This window comes from Gobius niger (assembly GCF_951799975.1).
Source record: "Gobius niger genome assembly, chromosome: 14".
NCBI lineage: Eukaryota > Metazoa > Chordata > Actinopteri > Gobiiformes > Gobiidae > Gobius > Gobius niger.
In genome coordinates, this window is record NC_136865.1 from 6,496,082 (window position 1) to 6,515,811 (window position 19,730).

The following is a 19,730-nucleotide window of genomic DNA, read 5'->3' on the forward strand; positions in this document are numbered from 1 at the left end:
TTCCAGGTTGCTAGGGAACAGATCTGGGTTTCTCGCTTTGTGCACTATTTATTTATTTATTTAATAGTTTGTTTGTTTGCTTGTTTGTTTGTTTCAATGGATCTTGGAACTGTCCTCTGGAAACTGTCCTCTGTTTTAATGTCCTCCACAGGACAACGCAAGCTTAAACTAATCGAAACAAACCCTAAACCTTGGGTTTGTCGGTAGTTTGCTGCCATCTTGTGACCGTACAAAGAATAACAAAGCACTTCCAGACACTGGACGCTAATAGATTTTATTTAAATCAGAGAATGACATAATAAATCTATACGAATACTGTTAAGTAATTCTGTCCAGTTATGTGTTTGAGTGAGAAATACAGCTTTCATAAAACATATCAGGCAAACTGCAAAAATAAAAACCAAAAAAAAGTTGATGCAAATCTTGGTTGGCTAAATCAAAACATTTTTGCTAAACCATCTACATTTGTACATGGTTTAAAAGCAAGAAATATTGTTTTTAAAATAAATATTTCACTGGAGTGAATGGGCTCTCTCGTCCATGCAACAGACACAAAACACTTTATAACACTCCTATGTGCTCTTTGTATGAAAATAAAAACAAATGCAATATAGTGAATTTATACAGTTTTTAGGCAAGAAAAATTAATATAAAAACATACTTAATTTCAGATGCATAAAGATAAAAATCCATGCAGGGCTTGGCATCAACACTCAACATATCAAATGCTAGTATTTTATGCTAATATATATTTTTTTTTTACCCCACTTTGGCTAGTAACCCTTAATATTGAATTTATTTGTCCCATCTGATGTGCTGCAGGCCGCAAAGTCTGAACCAGGGTGGCTGGGTGTGGACAGTGGAGGACTGGAACACAATGGAACACAAAACAAACCCTGACCAATATTTCAAAAGAAGTTCCCCCCAAAGGCTAACCATGCCTCTGATGTACAGAAGTATCGCACAGTGCAGTCTAAACAGTGAGGGACTTCATGCTCCTGGTGACCGCGTCCCAGTGCAGAGGGTCCCAGGCCAGGAACCATCCGGTGAAGGTGGGGGGCTCGTGGCCCTGCTTCATTACCACCACTGGGGTGTCCTTGTCCCGTCCGCTCGGGTCTGTCTTTATGTACTGGTTGGCTGCAACGACAGGGAGATCAGGGTCAACTTTTGCTTTCAGGTTACTTCAGTAACTATTGCTTGCACTGAGCGTTGGTTATTGCTCTTCCACTTGAAAATGCATCCATTTGTTTTGCCAAGACTGCTTAAGTGGAGTTCTTGAGTGTCCGTCCCACTTGTTTTTATACAAAATCTAAATTATTTGTCATCTAGAACCAAAAAACTGAAAAATAAAGTTCATTTATTCCACAAAAGACCATGTCAGTTCCATTAATGCTGTCTCTTGACCAACAGGTATCAAAAACGCAGTCTCTAAAGATATAATATTTATTTCAGAACCTGCTTTCGATACTTTTATTTATTTGATACCAGTAGTACCTAAACTTTATTTTGGATACCACACAAGTATCCAAAAAAACAGCCCTGGTCTGTGCTTTCCTTGAGTTGCGTTTTTTGTTGAAAACTTTTGCTACTTTTGCTCCACCTACATTTGCAAAATAAATATAATATTTCATAAACTATATTTCCGTAAAGCTCCAAAAGAGAAAGTCAATTTGTGTGTGTGTTGCGTTCATTTCAAAGGCCTTAAAATGCACACTCAAGAACAGTAGGTGGCGCTGTGCAGAAGCTCTTTCAATGCCATCATTTACAAACATCTCATTCAAACGGTTTTGTACTTTGTCATTTTAATTCTTAAGTATTTTCAATAGCAAATACTTCAGCTGTTTCATTTAAGTAAAAAACACATAACCCAGAAGCCTCTATGTCTAATTGGAGAAATATTTGACCAGCAGTGTCTGTAAAGTAAAGAAATCAGGTAAAGCCTTGGTTACAACCGGTCTTTGTGCAAAAAAACGCAAGAGGTTCTTTGTCATGTCAAACAAAATCAGGTTTTTCAGGTTGCAAGACAAACGTAAACACATTGTACATCTTCTTGCGTCGTCTGTGCGGCCAGAGTGTATATTTTGTACGTTTTGTTTTTGTATATATGTCGCACTTGAGGACTTCATATATGTGTCGGCCAACGCACGTTCAGACGTCCTGCATACATGTCGCGTAGTTGATCGTGAGTTGCCTGTTTGACGAGAGTGCATATTGCATGAAAACTCCGATATATATAAAGCTTCAGAGGTGCCTGCGGCCATTTGTGCAAAGTTTTTGCAATATGCCGAGGGGAAGAGGGAAGGCGAGGAGAGAACAGGTATCGGAGAGGGAGGAGAGAGAAAGGGCAAGGAGCAGTGAGGCGGAAAGACAGAATGTACCTGGAGTGTGTCGTATTCTTTCAGTGTAGCAGATATCATCATTTTCACAGGGAGAATGTGGTCAAAGTATGCTGAAATATGTATATACTCCTCCCAATTGCCGGGTAGTCTCTGCGACAAGCGCACGACGAAGCCCGCCTGCAGACCGCCTGAAGCCCACCTGAAGCCCGCCTGCAGACCGCCTGAAGCCCGCCTGAAGCCCGCCTGCAGGCCGCCTGAAGCCCGCCTGAAGCCCGCCTGCAGGCCGCCTGAAGCCCGCCTGAAGGCCGCCTGAAGCCTGCCTGAAGCCCGCCTGAAGGTCGCCTGAAGCCCGCCTGAAGGTCGCCTGAAGCCCACCTGCAGGCCGCCTGAAGCCTGCCTGAAGCCCGCCTTAAGCCCGCCTGAAGGCCGCCTGAAGCCCGCCTGCAGGCCGCCTGAAGCCCGCCTGAAGGTCGCCTGAAGCCCGCCTGAAGCCCGCCTGCAGGCCGCCTGAAGGCCGCCTGAAGGTCGCCTGAAGCCCGCCTGAAGGTCGCCTGAAGGTCGCCTGAAACCCGCCTGAAGGTCGCCTCAAGGCCGCCTGAAGCCTGCCTGAAGCCCGCCTGAAGCCCACCTGAAGCCCGCCTCAAGGCCACCTGAAGGCCGCCTGAAGCCTGCCTGAAGCCCGCCTGAAGCCCACCTGAAGGCCACCTGAAGGCCGCCTGAAGCCCGCCTGAAGCCTGCCTGAAGCCCACCTGAAGGCCGCCTGAAGCCCGCCTTAAGCCCGCCTGAAGCCCACCTGAAGCCCGCCTCAAGGCCACCTGAAGCCCACCTGAAGCCCGCCTCAAGGCCACCTGAAGGCCGCCTGAAGCCTGCCTGAAGCCCGCCTTAAGCCCGCCTGAAGGCCGCCTGAAGCCCGCCTTAAGCCCGCCTGAAGCCCACCTGAAGCCCGCCTCAAGGCCACCTAAAGGCCGCCTGAAGCCTGCCTGAAGCCCGCCTTAAGCCCGCCTGAAGCCTGCCTGAAGCCCGCCTTAAGCCCGCCTCAAGGCCGCCTGAAGGCCGCCTGAAGGTCGCCTGAAGCCCGCCTGAAGCCCGCCTGAAGCCCAGTACGTTTCTAGCAGGTTTGTCTTACGTGCGTTGGCTGTGCGAATGAAGCGACACGCCCGTACGTCCGAGCAGCCTCCGTGTGACAAACGTTTGACTTAAAGGTTGTACGTTGGGTGCGCGGTGATCTTGCACCACAACTACGTTCTCCACATACAAAAAACTAAACGCAGCGATTTGGGAAACGCCAAAAATCGCCCTGCCAAATAGTCGTACGTCCGGTTGTGACTTAGGCTTAAGCTCTCTGGAAAAGGCAGGAGGGTTACAGATTGGAGACCCCATGACAGAAATGCGCCCGTTCGAACCTGATTTGATAGACTCCGTCCGTTCCACTTCGTTAGCATCCTTTCCGATCCAAATGAAAACCTGCAATAGACGGATGGTTAATTTGATCATTCTCTTACTATGTTCCTGCAAACAGAGATTATGTAGAGAGGAAAGGTTTGTGCGGCCTCCTGACAGCATAGAGAACTCTGAGGACTTCTGCAAACACGTTTTAAAATGAATTTCAGTCTTGTACAAGTCTGACTATTAACTGCCAGCCATTTTCAAATCCCTACTGCCAGAGGTTTTTCAGGATTTTGACCCACAGAAAATTCAGGTCTAGGTCTATGTCAAAACGAAACCCGCCTAAAGAAAGATTAGACTCTCTTCTTTTATCTAAAAAAAAAGTCTGTTTGTACCTCTTTCCATTCTTTAGTAATCGTCCGTAGAAAATAGGTGAAATCACCCCCCTGTTTTCTGACCAAAAAGCTGAGAAAACGAAAGAGCAATGCTGCCACCTAGTGACTCAATAATAGAATTGGTAGTTCTTTTATTGAGTCACTAGGTGGCAGCATTTGGCAGTACAACTAAGATATTAACACCAGACATGCTCAAGGCTTTGCTGTTCCCATTGAAAAACCTGATTGACGTCTATTGTCTCTCAAACTGAAAAGCAGCAGGATGTGTTTAAAACCTGCACGAACTGAATCTTTGTTTTTGAAACCTTAAATTTGAGGCGTGTAAGCTCTCGGTTGGTCTGCTGTTTTGCAGAGTAGAAATGGGATTTTCAAAGTCGTCAACTGTTTGTTTGATAATATACTTTATTGTCCCTGTAGGGAAATTTGTCATCCGCATTTAACCCATCTGGACTGGGTAACGGAGCTGGTTTTGAACCCCAGTTTCTGTTTTTAGTTTATCCCTCGGGCGGATAAACTAATGGTTTTCAGCCGCAGTTCGAGCGGTGAAGGAGGCTAGATTTGTGAGCAAAAACATAATCCATATTTAAACACATGTCAGTTTGAGACAGGACTTTGAAGATTTTTTCCTACAATCGTTCTGCGTCAGTACACTGTCAAACATTTCATGTACAAATTCTTTTTACCTGATCCCACGTGTCCAGCAACATGACGTCATCCTCAGCCAGGTCGTCCTGAGTGAACTCCCCTGGGACCTCCTCGATCTGAACAACACACAAAAAAACAAACACATTAGCTCCCTCCTACTCAGCAATAAACTCCCCATATTAAAGCGAGACTGCAGACTTCACAGGAGAAATCAACAGGCTGCCGAAGAGGCGGGAGTAATCTCTTTTGTAAACTCCTTAAGGATTGCGTCAGAGTAGCATAAAGTGGGTGTAGGAGGTTTTTGCCGTACTATGAATCTTCCCGTCTTGTTGGAGCACCCGAACAGCCGCGGGGGGTGGCTCATGGTCTCGCTCTCCAGGTTGGCTGAAGTCTGGTACTTGGTGCGACCGCCCAGCGCCTCCCAAAAGTCCCCTGGAATGAACACCGCAAAGAGGGTTAGAGTGTTAGTTAAGGCTGCAGCAAACAATCCCTTTTTCAGTTGTGGTCAGGAGGACTACTTGTTTACAGTTTCATGTATAAGAATGGTGTTTTTTTCTGGGCTGGGGCTTAATCAGGCAGAGCTGTTTTTTTCCTATACACAGATTATGCAAGTTGCGTAGGGCCCCCACAGCCGCAAGGGCCCCGCATCTTAGTCAAATTACGGTGTTGTTTCGCTGATTAATGAGCGTGCGAATGCTACACTCTCCGCCTACTTTGCCACATACAAACCGAAATGGAGCAGTCTGAAGTGGATGAGCTGGAGAGACATATTGGTGTTGGTCTCGCCTCATGTTCGCATCTCGTACGGCTTTCTAACGTCTCCCGGCCCAGGGCACTGCTCGTCTAATGTTTACTCCGCTCGGACCGGGGCTGCATCTGCCACACACTCATTTAAACTATCTTCTTGTTGTCTCGAGCAGAGCATCAGGACAGTAGTTTGGTGAATAGAAGAGAGACAAAGCCGTTGTATTTGTCTCTAATGGGAGTTTAAACCACACGGTTTGCATGAGCGCAGCTACTTTCAGTAACTCCAGTTCTCGGAATGTGCTTGGTCTAAAACTAATTACTGTCAGGCTTATTCTCAGTGGTAAGATAAAAATATAACTGTCAGGTGCTGTTTTGAAGTCAGTGGTTCCCAAACTGGGTCAGGGACCAGAGGTGAGAGGATGTGACCATTTACCATTTTTTAAAAAGTAGTTGAAAATAGCGTTGTCCTAAACCCCAGTCTGACAGTGGCTTTGTGGTTAGTGGTTCTCACACAGTGGGGCACGGCCCAAATTGAGGTTATGTTCCACTTTTGCTTCTTCATCAAATAGCCTTGGGTGGATTTTTGCTTAGGCCCCCAGAAGGGTCAGAACCGGCTCTGAAATCAGACGCTGTTTGGAGCCATTTTTATTAAAAAAGACTGGTCTCTCCCTTGATCAGAGCACTTTTTGGGGTCTTTTCATCAAGGCAAGTGCAAAAAAGCGAGTGCAAGTTGAAAAATATGCTATTTTGTGAGCATGTTGCATTCAATTTGCCGTATTGTAATTTAGAATATGTTTTAGTCTTTTTACAAAAAATTTATTGAACTTGAATAATTCTCTTCAATTTGAGTCCAGCTTTAGTCGACTAAAACTGCATGTAAGATTAATTCAGTCAGCTTTGCATTTGTAATATTTATTATAATCATATTTAATCAAGGTTGCTCCATGTTTGCTCTCCAAATGAACAAAGCTCAGAGCTGTTCCTTTGGCAGAGAATCTAAATGACATGAAGCTCTTTCAAACTGTCAGTGGAAGATTGGATGATTTCTATTTAGTCATATTTCATTCGAAAATAATATCTGGACATTTTAGTCACAGTTTCTGTCTCATGAACATTTTAAACCTCTTAAATCCATCCTCTTAAATCTTAAAGCTGGGCTGTCAGCTCCAGTAGAAGAAAGAAATAAACCAGTGTAACGCCTCATTTGAAAGCTAAGACCTACTAAAGTGAGCTAAGATTTTTCCTCGCGTCATCACTTTTTTGTGTGTTTTTGCCATCCATTTTGTTACATTTTCATTACTTATTTTTATGTTGCCTGCTTTGTTGCGTTTTTGCTGGGGTTTTTTTGTCTTTGTTTTTTTGTTGCTTTTTCATCACTTTTGTGTCACAGGTTGTGCAGTGTTTTTGTAGCTCTTTTGACACTTTGAGATCTCCCCATGTGGCTCAATGATATTGAGGTCAGGAGACTGAGATGGCCACTCCAGAACCTTCACTTAATTCTGCTGGAGCCAATGAGAGGTCCACATGGCCTTTTGTGCTTTGGACCCTTGTCATGTTTATGTATTGTTTTATTTGGTCGGGACAGTGCATGTTAATAAACATGCATGGGTCTCATGCATGTAAACAAGCCACACAGGATTATACTGGGGAAACTGGAGTGGTGGAGCGTCCAACTGCATCCCATGTGCAGCTTCCAGGCTGATGACACTTTTCCTCCAGTATTCTTTAATAACATGCTGCATTCATCCTGAAATCAGTTTTGACCCAGTTCCCTGAAGCTCACACAACCCCAAAAACATCAGCGATCCACCTCCGTGCTTCACTGCAGGTGCACCGTTCATCACAGGCCTTGTTGACTCCCCTCCAAATGTAACGTTCATGGTCATGGCCAAAAAGTCACATTTTGGTTTCATCATTCCAAATGACATTGTTTCAGAAATGTTGAGGCTTGTCTCTGTGCTGTTTGGTTTTTTGTCAGCGGATACTTTGTGGCATTTGTGAAGTAACGGCTTTCTATTTTATTGTGTGTCTTGTAACAGCTACGCCACTTTTTCAGAGTCATGTATTTCAGGTAAAGTTATTTGTGTTTTTTTCTTTACTTCACAAACAATTTTTCTGGCAGCAGCAATTTTTGTTTGTCGACTTGACCATGGTTTGGTTTGAACAGAATCCCTAATCTTTGTGCTGATCTAAGTGCCTTGGTTATCTTTTTACAGAATGTCATTTCTATTTTCATATTTTCATGCCGGTTTCTCCTCTAAAAGGAAGTGAGGCGAAACAACATCATATAATTGCAAACCCAAGCCGCACATATGACTACGCTTTGAAAAATGTATCTACGATCAATGTTAGCGCTGTAGAATAATCCCAGCGTGTCTTTTGGACTCACCTGGCTCGCTGCCCTCCGCGATGCGTGTGGGCGTGTTCCTCAGCTCCCGGCTCATGTACTCGGCCCCTCTCTCCTCCTCTTTACTGGCCCCTTTGCCCATCCACAGGTATCCCCTCCCCCCCGGCAGCTTCAGCAGGAAGGCGTCGTTGGAGTTCAGGCTGGCAGCGCACGGATCCACCTGTAAGAGCGTTCATGTCAAGCACTACCTCCAAAAAGCAGGTGTCTTACTTTTCTGTATCAGGTCAGGTCCTGGTGCTAAGTGGAGTTTCCAATCTCTGTTTTCCATGAGTCACATGATATAAAGGAATAGGCCACAGTTTTTAAATACTGAGATATGTTTTTACCTGAGCTTAGACGAGTTGATGCGTACCTGTCTGGTCTTGGCATTAACCTCTCCCAGCAGAGGTATAGCTCCAAACTGGGGTGAAGTTAGAAGCTACCAAGCTCTTTCCCTATTTATATATGGTTACATGAGACTTTACACAATCCAAGTATAGTCGCACAAAATTACACATGTCAATTTTCTAAGAGAATAAAAGGGGAACTAGTGATACTACGCCTTGCAATAGTTCCCCTTTTTAACCGCTTAGAAAATCGACATGTTTAATTTTGTGCGACTATACTTGGATCATGTAAAGGCTCATGTATGTATTTAAATAGGGAAAGAGCTTGGTAGCAACTAACTTCACCCAGTTTGGAGCTATACCTATGCTGGGAGAGGCTATGCTACATATCAACTCGTCTAAGCTCAGGTAAGAACATATCTCAGTTTTTAACATTGGTGGCCTATTCCTTTAAAGTGATAGTGTGTAGGTTTACAAAGTGAGAGTGAAATTTGAAAGTAAACAATAAAATTCCTCTCCTGTTTAAAGGGACTAGATGGAAGTTGTCATTTTTGTACTCACAACTGCCACCTCAGGTCTTACACGTAACTGCAGTTTCTACATTAAGCTCATGCAAGACGGCACTTCGGACCCGAATTAACACCATTTTGAGTGGCAGCGCATAATTTTAACATATTTAAACTCTGTCTAGTCCCTTTAACCAGAACGCCCTTCTTAGTTCGCAAATGAGGCAAAATGCAAGGCCAATTGGTCGATTTCGCTCATTTTATAAAATTTGTAAAACATTTAGACCTCCAGACTCTCACTGTAAAGCCAATGCTAAGGATATTGAAATAATGATGCTGCTCTACAATTCTCCTCATAATTGTGGACAGACAGGCACCAGGACAAAGACATTATAAATACAAAATTTGGCCAAGGGATAAAAAATCAGCTCACAAAGTTAGAGTAAACCAGTGCAATTATTTTCAGTGAAAAGAGTAACTGTGTATAATAAATGTACGTTTGTTGTCCAAAGTTGTCCCTGTCTAACTGAACTTTACATTGTCAAGAGAATCTCATTCACCTCTGCGATCCTGGTGATGGAGGCCAGGTTGCGGCGCACTTGGAAGAGCTGTTTGTCAGGATGCGGGACGGAGCCGCCCAGGCGGGACGTCCCGTTCTTGTAAATGATCAGGGGCTTGGATTTGAACAGGCTCAGGAGGTGCGGGGGCTCCTTCCCTTGGCACACTCTCACCTGGAAGGAAGGGAGTTTTAGTAAATATGGAGACCCAATACTACTACTATTCCTTTCTTCTGAAAACCAGTCAAGATATTTCCGTTCCTGCCTCGTTGTTATAAATCATGCATTTGATTGTCAGACTGGAGCACCTGCACTGCGTTTCCTCCCAGAGACCGGTCCAGCTCCACAGTGAGGAAAGCTGAGGCCGTAAGTTCATCCAAAGAGCTGCTGGCTCCTTGCCTAAACACAGGACACACCTCATTCAGACTTAGTTTTACTACATAATATTTTACATTTTATAATGTGAAACAATGTCTAAGATAATAACCCTGAAACACAAGCACCAGAGCTGGCAAGGAGCTCCCCCTTCAGGCAGAAGTGGGAATAAGTATGACCTTTCAGTGTCAATTAAGAGCTGCACGATTTTATTTTACTTTAGTCAAACAACATATTCTTGCTCAAATTGCCCGACATTAGAACAAGCAGCAGCTTGGTAGCTTCTAACTTCACCCCCGTTTGGAGCTATAGGAATTATGCTGGGAGAGGCTAAATGCTAACGTCTCTGGTCTATTTGCGTGACTGAGCGCACGCACAAAGACCAGATCGGTGCGCATCAACTCTTCTAAGCTCAGGTAAGAACATATCTGAGTATAAAATCCGCGGCTTCTTGAAATTATGCAGTAGTTAAAACCTCGATTGTGATTCGATGTCGATAAACTTTGCAACCCAAGTGTCAACGCACAGTGTGGTTGGCATCATGGCGGCGTAATGAAAACACAAACAATGCTGGATTATGGGCTCTACAAATGTGGAGGACAATTTGGGATTTAACCATGTATAACTACGGATTGGAGGGCTACAGCAGTAGAAGAGGAAACGTCCAAAGTGAACAGGATGACTGAATAAAGTTTACTCCAGGAATGTTGAAAAGAAGTCGCTTCACAACTCCACAGAACATGGGCTTTCGCTTTCACGTGGATTAGGTTCATGACGCCCCCTGCTGGCAGCAATCAGCAGCGGAGGGCATGACATTTAAGCTTCTGTTACAGCTCAGCTCGGCAAATATCCAGTTATCTTGGATTCAGAATTGCAGATTTGTTTCTAGTGTTACCAACGAGATAAAGTGGTGATTGTAGGAGCCGATGACGGGATTAAGGGTTGACGGAGGTAAAGCAGGAAGACAAGTAAGTAGAGCGTGGTAGGGAGGAAGTCACCAGTTAGAAAAAATATATACCTCAGAGAGAACTGAACTGTGTGTGGTTAATCACAGTTTCACATTTGCAGAGTTTGCCAAACCTCTGTGCTGAAGTGGTGCTTCCGAAAGTAGTTGATGCCAAACTGTGCATACTTGTTTAGGGAGATTTTACGATAACCTTTTACTTGAGCGGCTACTTTCTACTAGTACTCGAGTAATCTTAGCAATACGTTTACTTGGGTATATGTTTTGCTCATATGTTGATGGAACAGTTTTGGTGACTTTGAGGATTTATTTTTGTGTTGAAAATGGTAAAATATTCTAAAGAAACAGTATGCCTATGATAAAAAAGAGGCAGACAAATGTGTTTACTGTTAATTTAAAAAGTGGATTGTTTTTATCTTATATGGAGCCACCCTAAGGAGAGAATTCATTTTGTTAGTTTTGGTCATAACCCAATTTCTCATGGCCAGACGTAAGAGAGAGAATGTAGGCCATTCTGTTAATCTCATGCTCCATCCGTCCCTCACTCATGAACAATACCCCAAGATACTTCAACCCCTGCACATGAGGCAAGGACTTTCCTGGAGAGGGCAAGCCACCTTTTCCCGATTGAGAACCATGGCCTCAGCTGCGAACCCCAGTGCACGCTGAAGGTCCTAATTTGATGAAGCCAACAGAACAACATTATCTGCAAACAGCAGAGATGAGATCCTGAACAGACCTGGGGACAAAAGGCAGCCCTGGAGGACACCCAGTAGCTCTGCTCTCGGAGCGGAACACTATGAGAGACGCCTTCTTCATATTCTTAAAGCACATGTGGCTGATTGAAACCTCACTGCTCCTCCTTAATCCTGGGTTCCACTACTGATAAGACTCTCCTCTTCAGTACCTTGGAATAGGCCTTGCCAAGAAGGCCAAGGAGTGTTATTTCATTGTAGAAAACACCCTCCGGTATTCCCTTTTTTTTATGGCCTCCACAGTAAATTAAATTACTTGTATATCGATGTCCAAAAGTGCATTACCAAGTGTAGATGATCTGTCTTCTCCCATAGGTGTACAGTATGATGTAACAGTCTCCTCCGTAAAACTGCCCATAGCTCTTTTCATCAACAGGAACTCTCCCACTGCTCTCCACTCTCCAGATCTACAAACAACACACAACACAATTCTAAACATTACTCTTTAAATGTGAAGTTTCGCAGTACACCAGTAAACCTTAAATGTTTGACCTTCGTGTCCCCACTGCCGTCGTCCACCATGTTGTACTGCGCGGCCATGTGTTGTGACTCGTGCAGCTTGCAGGCGTCGAACTCCACTTGCTTGATGTGCGCGATCCTCTCGGTGACGAACACCTTCCCCAGGCCCTCGGTCTGCTCCCTGTCCTTCCAGCCAGTGAAGAACTGCTTGAACATGGGAGTCTCCCCGCCCTCCGGGAGCACCTGGATCTGAGGCAGACAGTGTACAGGTTACATGAGCTGATACAGTGGGGCTGTGTGGCGTACTTGTGAACACATCAGAAATGTGCTGAAGCTTCAATACTGTGTCAGTCTGTTGGAACACACAAACAACTGGTAGACACACATCACCATCATGGTTACACGATATTTGCATGCCGAACAATGACGGCTGCTAAAGGAAAGCACTTCAGAGACATACAACTACAGTAACTTATTACACTCGCTACTGTCTTGCTTTCCTTCCTCCTCTTTATCCTCCTTTTCTTTTGTTTTTGCTGCCAGAAGCAAAACATTCTGTTGGAGCTGTGTCTGATTACTCCCAACACGTTGCATCCACCCTCTCTCTCTCTCTCTCTCTCTCTCTCCTTGAGCACATGAGGGGGGGGGGGGGGGGGGGGGGGGGTTGGGTTCATGGGGCCCTTTCAGGAAATATGCGACGGCCAATTGTCGTTGCACCTTATCACTGATATTCTCTTGGTCGTTTTTGTCAAATCTGTTGGCCCTCTGGGGGCCCCTGCTGGCTTGGGGGCCCAGGCAGTTGCCTGCCTTGCCTAATGGCCAGCTACGCTTCTGCTTGGTACATTCAGCTCTCAAGAAAACACTCGGCGTGCATAATAGACAGGAAATAGAGGTATCATACAATGACCAAAAAAACTTAAGGGGACAAAAAGTATAAAAAAAATTAAATGAACAGATGAAAATATGTCAGCATTGGCAGTGTAAACATTTATTTATCTTAACCCAACACATTTTCACCAGTTCGGCATTACCCAAATCGAAAAGCTTCTTGACTGGAGAGCTTACAGTGTAACGCCTATTTTGACAGCTAAGCCCAACAAAACTGATCTAAACTTTTTTATTTTCATTTTCGCTGCATTTATGTCACATTTTCATTGCATTTTTGTGGCTTGTTTCTTTGCTTTTTCATCGCTTTTTAGCTGTGTTTATGTTGCGTTTTTGTCTGATTTTTCTCATATTTAAGTTTCTTTTTTTGTCCCTTTTGTGTGCTTTTTGCTTCGTTGCAACAGCCTGTAAGCCAGTGCAGTTCCTTGTTTGAAAGCTAAGAAATTGTAGTTTATTATGTGTAAGATTTGTGTGAGTGAAACAACTAACAGGTGGTTGGCAGGTAATTGGTGAACTAGAAAAAAAGTTTGATTTCACTGATTTTCGATTTTTACACTAATTCCGAGTAGTCCCTCACTTGTCCAGGTGCGTTTCATAGCCATGTAAATGTCCGTTTAAGTTGGGACTCACCACACCTTAGCGCTGAACATCAGACCATTAGCAACTTGATGCTCCTTTATTGCAAGCAAATGTCTAGGCTCTAGTTTGTATGTCTAACTCCTCCTCCAAAACTGCTCAGCAACTTCTAGTCTCCAGAAACCCGCTCATTTCAAGATACTAGCCGGGGCATGTTCCTTCTTGTGGTGGGAAAGAATCATTTGGTGTAGAAACCTGCCAAAACCACCGGATCAAATGCCAAAGAGATGATTACCTGTCACAACTTCTGAAGGCAACAAAAAGCACATAACAGAATGGTCTCTGATCTCGACTTCAACTGGCTTGAAGCCGCGCCCTGTAGCCGCTCTGACCCACTTTTGTAAAGTGTTTTTGGTTATGTCACATGAAATGCTGCAGCTTTAACGTCCCTGCCCTGAATATGTCGTCGATAAAGAGAAATGGGCTTCTCTTTATTTTAAATATAGAATCACAGTATGCTGAGGTCAGACCCAAAATACCCAAACTCTATTTTATTGCTACCGGTATTTTAACACAAACCCTTCATGAAAACAGCGACATGAAAGCTCTTTCGTCTTATTTACATTATATTTTTCCTCATCTCCATCACATTGCCAGGGTCGAAGTGCCAAACTTTAGCCGCTTAGTTTCTCCAAATCAAAGTGACTTTTTTGCAGCCTTTAAAAATGTCGGTCCTGACACGGAAAAGCACTTTGCGGGATGTACCTGTGTGTTAGCGGGATAGCCCATCTGCTTAATGAAGCCCTCCGCTGTCTTCATGGCCTCTTGCCGCTCTTTGGCGTTGGCATTACGTCCTGGTGAACAAACAGAAAAGAACGTTAAACAAGTCTGAAGAGTAATGAATGTAAGGAAAGTATGGATTCGGTTCCGTGTGAGTCCCGTCTGGAGATGTTCATGCACGTTACATCAAATAGCTTATCAGGTATAGTAGTCATTTTTTATCTGTGAAAAGTGCAACATAAAAAACAGTTCTTCTTCTTATAATAACAAAATGGCAATTTAAAAATACTACACCGTCGCCCACTGTATTTGTCCTGTCTACAAACCAGACAGAAGGAGCTATTCAGGTTTATATTTAACTTGATGTATCAAGTTTATAGATCCATTTCACAACTCTCAGAGGGCAAAGTGCAATTAGACTGTCACTGTATTGCAAGTGTATAGTTTATGATCCAATACAGGCAGTGCACAACATCGACATTTTCCCACAAATGGCCGTTGCATAATAAATAGCTTTCAATCAAATACAAGAAAATAATTAACTTGTAAGTCATAAGAGTCAGAGATAAGAAATGTCCTCTTCCTGAAGTTTGTGTTTACCTTTCCAGACAAATATGATGTTGTTTTTGCCGTGGTCCAAAATGAAGCATTCCTCTGAGAGCAGGTCACTCTGGTGGAAGGGGTTCTCCTCCTTCACCACGGTCAGCTTCATGGAGCCCGACGCATCAGACACCTGCACCAGAGACAGTGACGGGTATAAAAGGAAGTCTGAGTCTCTAGCATCAAACAACTGTAGTATCAAATGGATTAGTGTATGGAGGCGGATTCAGACACAGAGAAAGTCTTTGCATTTGCCGTGAGTTCCTTATGCTAAAAACGTTTTTAAAAAAAATCAGCTTGGAAATCTAGGGGTAAAAATGGACTCAGAAAGGAACTTCAAGAGCCAAAGTGAAAGAGATAAAAAAAAAAAAAATCTTTTTCCAAATAGCACTGATAAAAACTAGGACCGAACTGAACACAAACCAAACCAGGACGTAAATAAAATAATAAATAACAAAATAATACAAATAATACCATGTAGAGCTTCGCCATCCTCCTGTTGGAAATGTCTGCAGTGGCATCTTCATCATCATCTCCCTCCGGCAGCACAGGCTTTTCTCCCAGGACCTAAATATAACGTGACCAAACAAAACAGAGCAAAGTAAAGTCAAGTTGTGTTGTTGTGGTTCAAACTCGTATAACTGTCTTAACACATTTCTAACATGCCGTTAAATACGTTCAACAACTTGAGAGAGCAAAGACAAGCCAGGGTCATGCTAGCAACAACTAGCCTGCTACTTCACAATTGCAAAAAAAAAAAAAATGAATAAAAATTAGATACCCAGCACACAAAGGTTGGCTTACATGAATGTCTGATTTTACAATAAACCAAAGAACAAAACAAATATCTGCTGCACAACTGGCTAACTTCCTGTTAGCTAGTGTAAGGTATAAACTACTTCCTGTCCACATTTGAACATAAAATCAAACTAAAAAAATACTTATTAAACAGAAGAACGCTTAAATAAACATCAAGTCGAGGGTGTTGGTTCATATGGTGGTGCTATTTTAACATTTGTCAGTGCTGAATTAGCGTTAGCCTTTAGCTTCAAGGTTTGTGAGGTGTAGCTTCAAGGCTAAAACACAGAACTCTGCTCCAGTGAAGCAAGTTTTTAAAATGTTGTAAGTTATTATCCAATATTGAATAGGAATAAAACATACAGTAGATTGAAAACAATCATTGTCCTGGGATGTTAGCATAATGTTGCTATGACCCGCTTTCCACACATTTATACATCAAACTAACTCATGATTGTTGCGAAGGAGTCCAAAACTTAAGGAAAGAAGTATAAGCAAAGCGTGATTGAGGACGTTTAGTTTGTACCTGAGTCAGTGCCCCCGGTTCACCGCCCTCCTCCACCACCACCAGCTTGGCGCGGGCGTTCCTCTCGTTGTCGCGGATCCCCCGGGCCACCTGCGCCGCCTTCAGCCTCTCGAACCTGTTGCACTTGGCCCCACACCACTGATAGATCACCTACACTCACAGATAAAAACAAAATAGAAATTAAAAAAAAGAAACGCACTTTAAGTAATCCTTTTAGCTTTCCTTCATGTCGAATGCGTCCTTCGAAAACTCGATATCTGCAGTACTTGAATATCAGTGCACGTTTCTACAAAAGCTCCAAAGTCAAAAGTCAAAGTTAATTTATTTTCCATTTTACGCCTTATAATGCACACTTGAGAACAGCCGGTTGGTGATTCCCTACAATTACGATTTGTCGTCATTACGCGATATTATTCACAATCCTCATTTAAAGCCACTCAAAATAACATTCCACCCAGTAAATATAATTAAATACAAACACTTTTTTAAAATCACAGATATTTTTATGGTTGAAAAATCTCTACAAAAACGTCTGTGCTGTGAGTGGCTCATCTCTCCTAAGACCAGAGTGTAACTTTACTGCGAGCGGGACGTCTCCAGCTCGTCTCCATGGAGATGTTGACTAAAGGCAGCCAAATATGAGATTCAAATCATTTAAGTCCTCATCCATTTCCATTCTGTGATTACCCATTGCAAAAACAGCATTTTTTATGTAGACGTGGTCATGTTTTGCTGGCAGTATTCTAATCCAAAATGTTACGCAGTGTGCCTTTAAGTTATAATTTGACTGGGCAACTTTAAGTGTTATTGGAGTAATATTTGACCAGTAGCATCTGTAAATAATGAAATCAACCACTTTGAACACCACTGACTCGGAAAAATCCCAAATTTGAACCAGGAACTAAGCTGGGTTTTGGTAATGGAAACCTGGAAGAGCAAGACCAGTATTAAAAAAAAAAAAAGTTTAAACCAGTCCAAAACCAAGTCTGGACCAGAACTGGAACTAGAATTAAACCTGAACAAGTTATAGGGTCCTCACGTGTCCGAGGTCGACGATGAAGCAGTCTCCGCTGTTGAAGCTGGCCCAGTCCAGAGGCACCTGCGTTGCCCTGACGACGCGCCGTCCTTTGATGTGCAGCAGTCTTCGTGCCGTCAGATCGTTGGTCACAACATGGTGGAACCCGGACGCGACGCCTCCGGTCTGAGCGGGGGGAAAGGAAAACAGCGTGACGTTTGCGCGTCTGTAATTTCACATGGTCAGGACTGCCATGAGTCACTGTTACCAGGCGGAACTCGAAAGAGTTTATGGAAAGCTCAGTGGTGAGGCTCTATCCACCACTGGAGGACAATGAGCAAAGTCGCCATAGAAATAAAACAGAAACAAAGCATTCAATCTTTTTAATCTTTTTAACTGCATCCTTAAAGAAAAAAAGAAAAAAAACAGGCGGACAATAGATTATTCAATAGGCAATAGACACCGCCTGGCCAGAAAAACGTCACCACCAAAAAGGACACTTTAGTTTAGAGCAGGGGTGCCCAAACTTTTTGTCTCCAAGGGTCAAAATGAAAAAGTTCCTGTGGGTCGTGGGCCAAACTCGGCGATGTCAAGCGTGAAACACATATGACTGCAAATAATAATATTTTTATCATATTAGACTATTATATCACTTTTGTATACAAGTGCATTTGATTCTATCTACACAAACAACATGTTACATTAATATAAATGTTAACTATGGCAAGTCTAGTCTAGTTTTAGTCGAACAAAATCAACAACTGTAGAAATATAGTGCAAAATGTAAACAACAACAACACCTGTATCTGCAGCACCTACAGTGACTTTACCTCATTCATTGAGTAACTCAAAGAAAATGCCCTATTATCATCATTTTCATTTTGAAAGTGTCAGTTCAGCATATATTATTTTATAAGTCAATTTTGAACGCCCACCTTTGTTTATGTCAACAACCTATGAAATAGAAGTTGGAAAACTGGAAAAGTTGATGCTACAACGCTCTGATAAAAACCCAGACATCACTTAACTTTTCGAAAGGAGTGAAACAGCGCCCCCAATTTGACGCTAGTGGTCAAAAAGTGTACTGCATCCATATTTACCATTGAGAATGAATGGGAAGAGAGTTAGTGTTAACCACATTATGCTGTGCAAAAGCAGGTCACTCTCTGACGGGCCAACGGAACTGTTCCGGTTTAGAACATCCTTTTTTTGGTAGCGATTTTTTCTAGTGCAGGAGTAGGCAAGTTTGCTTGGTGGAGGGTGATTTTCTTCATGGTCAAAAGACAAAGGGCTGGACCCTCCAATTGTAGTCAAGTATCACTTTCGACAAAGGCAAGTGTTGTCCATCATATATGACGTAAATTGGTGTTCTGTGAGGAAATATTAAAGGAATTGACAGTATTTTTCACATTTCTGGAGTACTTTTAACAATCATTTGATCTCTAATTTGTGTATATTTTCTTGAGAACTAGAGGTTCTGTGATGGAGGGGCCATTTTTTGCACTGGCTTCCTGTCTCACAGAGAATATAAGTCTTTCATGGTTTAGCACCAGTACAACTCTCTAACGTTTCTTCATGGTCAGGCATAGACAACAAAGGCTGCGTTTCAGTTTCATGCAGCTGAAATCTGGGACAGTCTTCATGAGGATGTGAGACAGGCCTCAACTCAGATAATGTTCAAATCTAGGCTGAAAACAGTTCTTTTTACCAGTGCATGTCACAAGGTTTGTTACCGCTCAGTTCCGCACATTGTCCACCAAGACCTTGTAAAGATGAGGGGAGAGTGTGACCAAAACACAAAGCCTTCTCCAGCACATCCTAAAGCTTCTTAATGGGGTGAAGAAAAATTCACAGATGGAATAATAAGGTCTACTCTAAACAATATAACCAGGTAGACGCTGCATTCTGTTAGCATTGTTACTGCAGCTCCGACCTTTTCTTCACAGTGACACTTACTGTACATGCATCTTACAGCTTACGTACTTTGTAGATGATGCCTCCTTTGAAGAGGCCAGTGAAGTCGTTGGACTCGCACCCCTGGAGCTCCCTGGACTGGACGGGCTTCCCTCCCAGATAGTCGTCGAGTTGAACGGTCAAAATGGCCGCCGCGGTGCTCTCGTCCTGACTGCACTCCTTCCCTGCAGTAAACAAAGAGGCGTGACTCTGTGTCCGTGCACGTTTCTATACTTGACACATCCATGCGCTGTGGGTGATCTGGGATTGAAAAAGAAAGTCTCTGTGTTTTGAACATAGCTTTATCATGTGTGTGACAACATATCGATTGTGTGATGTATCGCGATATTTTGCAGCTTGATGCGATACCTTTCCTTGCCGATATCGATACTTTTGCAATCAATGATGTCGCGCATATTAATGAGCTAGATTATGCACTTTTAATGCACTTTTTACGTAATCAAGTCCAAAGGAATCAAAAGGAAAAGTTTCAAATGATTATCTCTGACCTTTGCCCCTAAAGTGTTTCATTTTCAAATCAACGCAATCTTGGTCAAAAAGGGAATAGAGATAAAAAAATGTGTTGAATTCTCACAAAAAAAAAGATCGCAATCGACACATTTGCCATGAGTCAGTTTCCTTCCTAAATGTGAGTTCTGGTTCAATAAAGCCGTTTTGAGCAGAAGTGGTGAAAACTGTGGTTGGTTGAGCCAGAGCAGAGCAGGAAGTTAGTCTC

At 43.2% G+C, this 19,730-nt stretch overlaps 1 protein-coding gene across 1 annotated transcript in view; it reads right to left on the minus strand.

Moving 5' to 3' along the window:
* Positions 1-973: 973 nt before the first annotated feature.
* Positions 974-19,730, minus strand: part of scin (scinderin) — a gene marked incomplete at its 3' end in the record, with an annotated part of 25,796 nt that continues 7,039 nt past the window's right edge. Inside the window, exons 2-16 of the mRNA XM_079571247.1 lie at positions 19,025-19,179; positions 17,066-17,227; positions 16,027-16,176; positions 15,177-15,269; positions 14,703-14,835; positions 14,088-14,176; positions 11,895-12,110; positions 11,688-11,809; positions 9,617-9,707; positions 9,312-9,482; positions 7,902-8,079; positions 5,076-5,197; positions 4,804-4,881; positions 3,743-3,803; positions 974-1,137 (exon numbers count right to left, since the gene is read on the minus strand). Of these exons, the coding sequence (XP_079427373.1) occupies positions 974-1,137; positions 3,743-3,803; positions 4,804-4,881; positions 5,076-5,197; positions 7,902-8,079; positions 9,312-9,482; positions 9,617-9,707; positions 11,688-11,809; positions 11,895-12,110; positions 14,088-14,176; positions 14,703-14,835; positions 15,177-15,269; positions 16,027-16,176; positions 17,066-17,227; positions 19,025-19,179 (1,985 nt within the window). The remainder of the gene's footprint in view (positions 1,138-3,742; positions 3,804-4,803; positions 4,882-5,075; positions 5,198-7,901; positions 8,080-9,311; positions 9,483-9,616; positions 9,708-11,687; positions 11,810-11,894; positions 12,111-14,087; positions 14,177-14,702; positions 14,836-15,176; positions 15,270-16,026; positions 16,177-17,065; positions 17,228-19,024; positions 19,180-19,730) is intronic.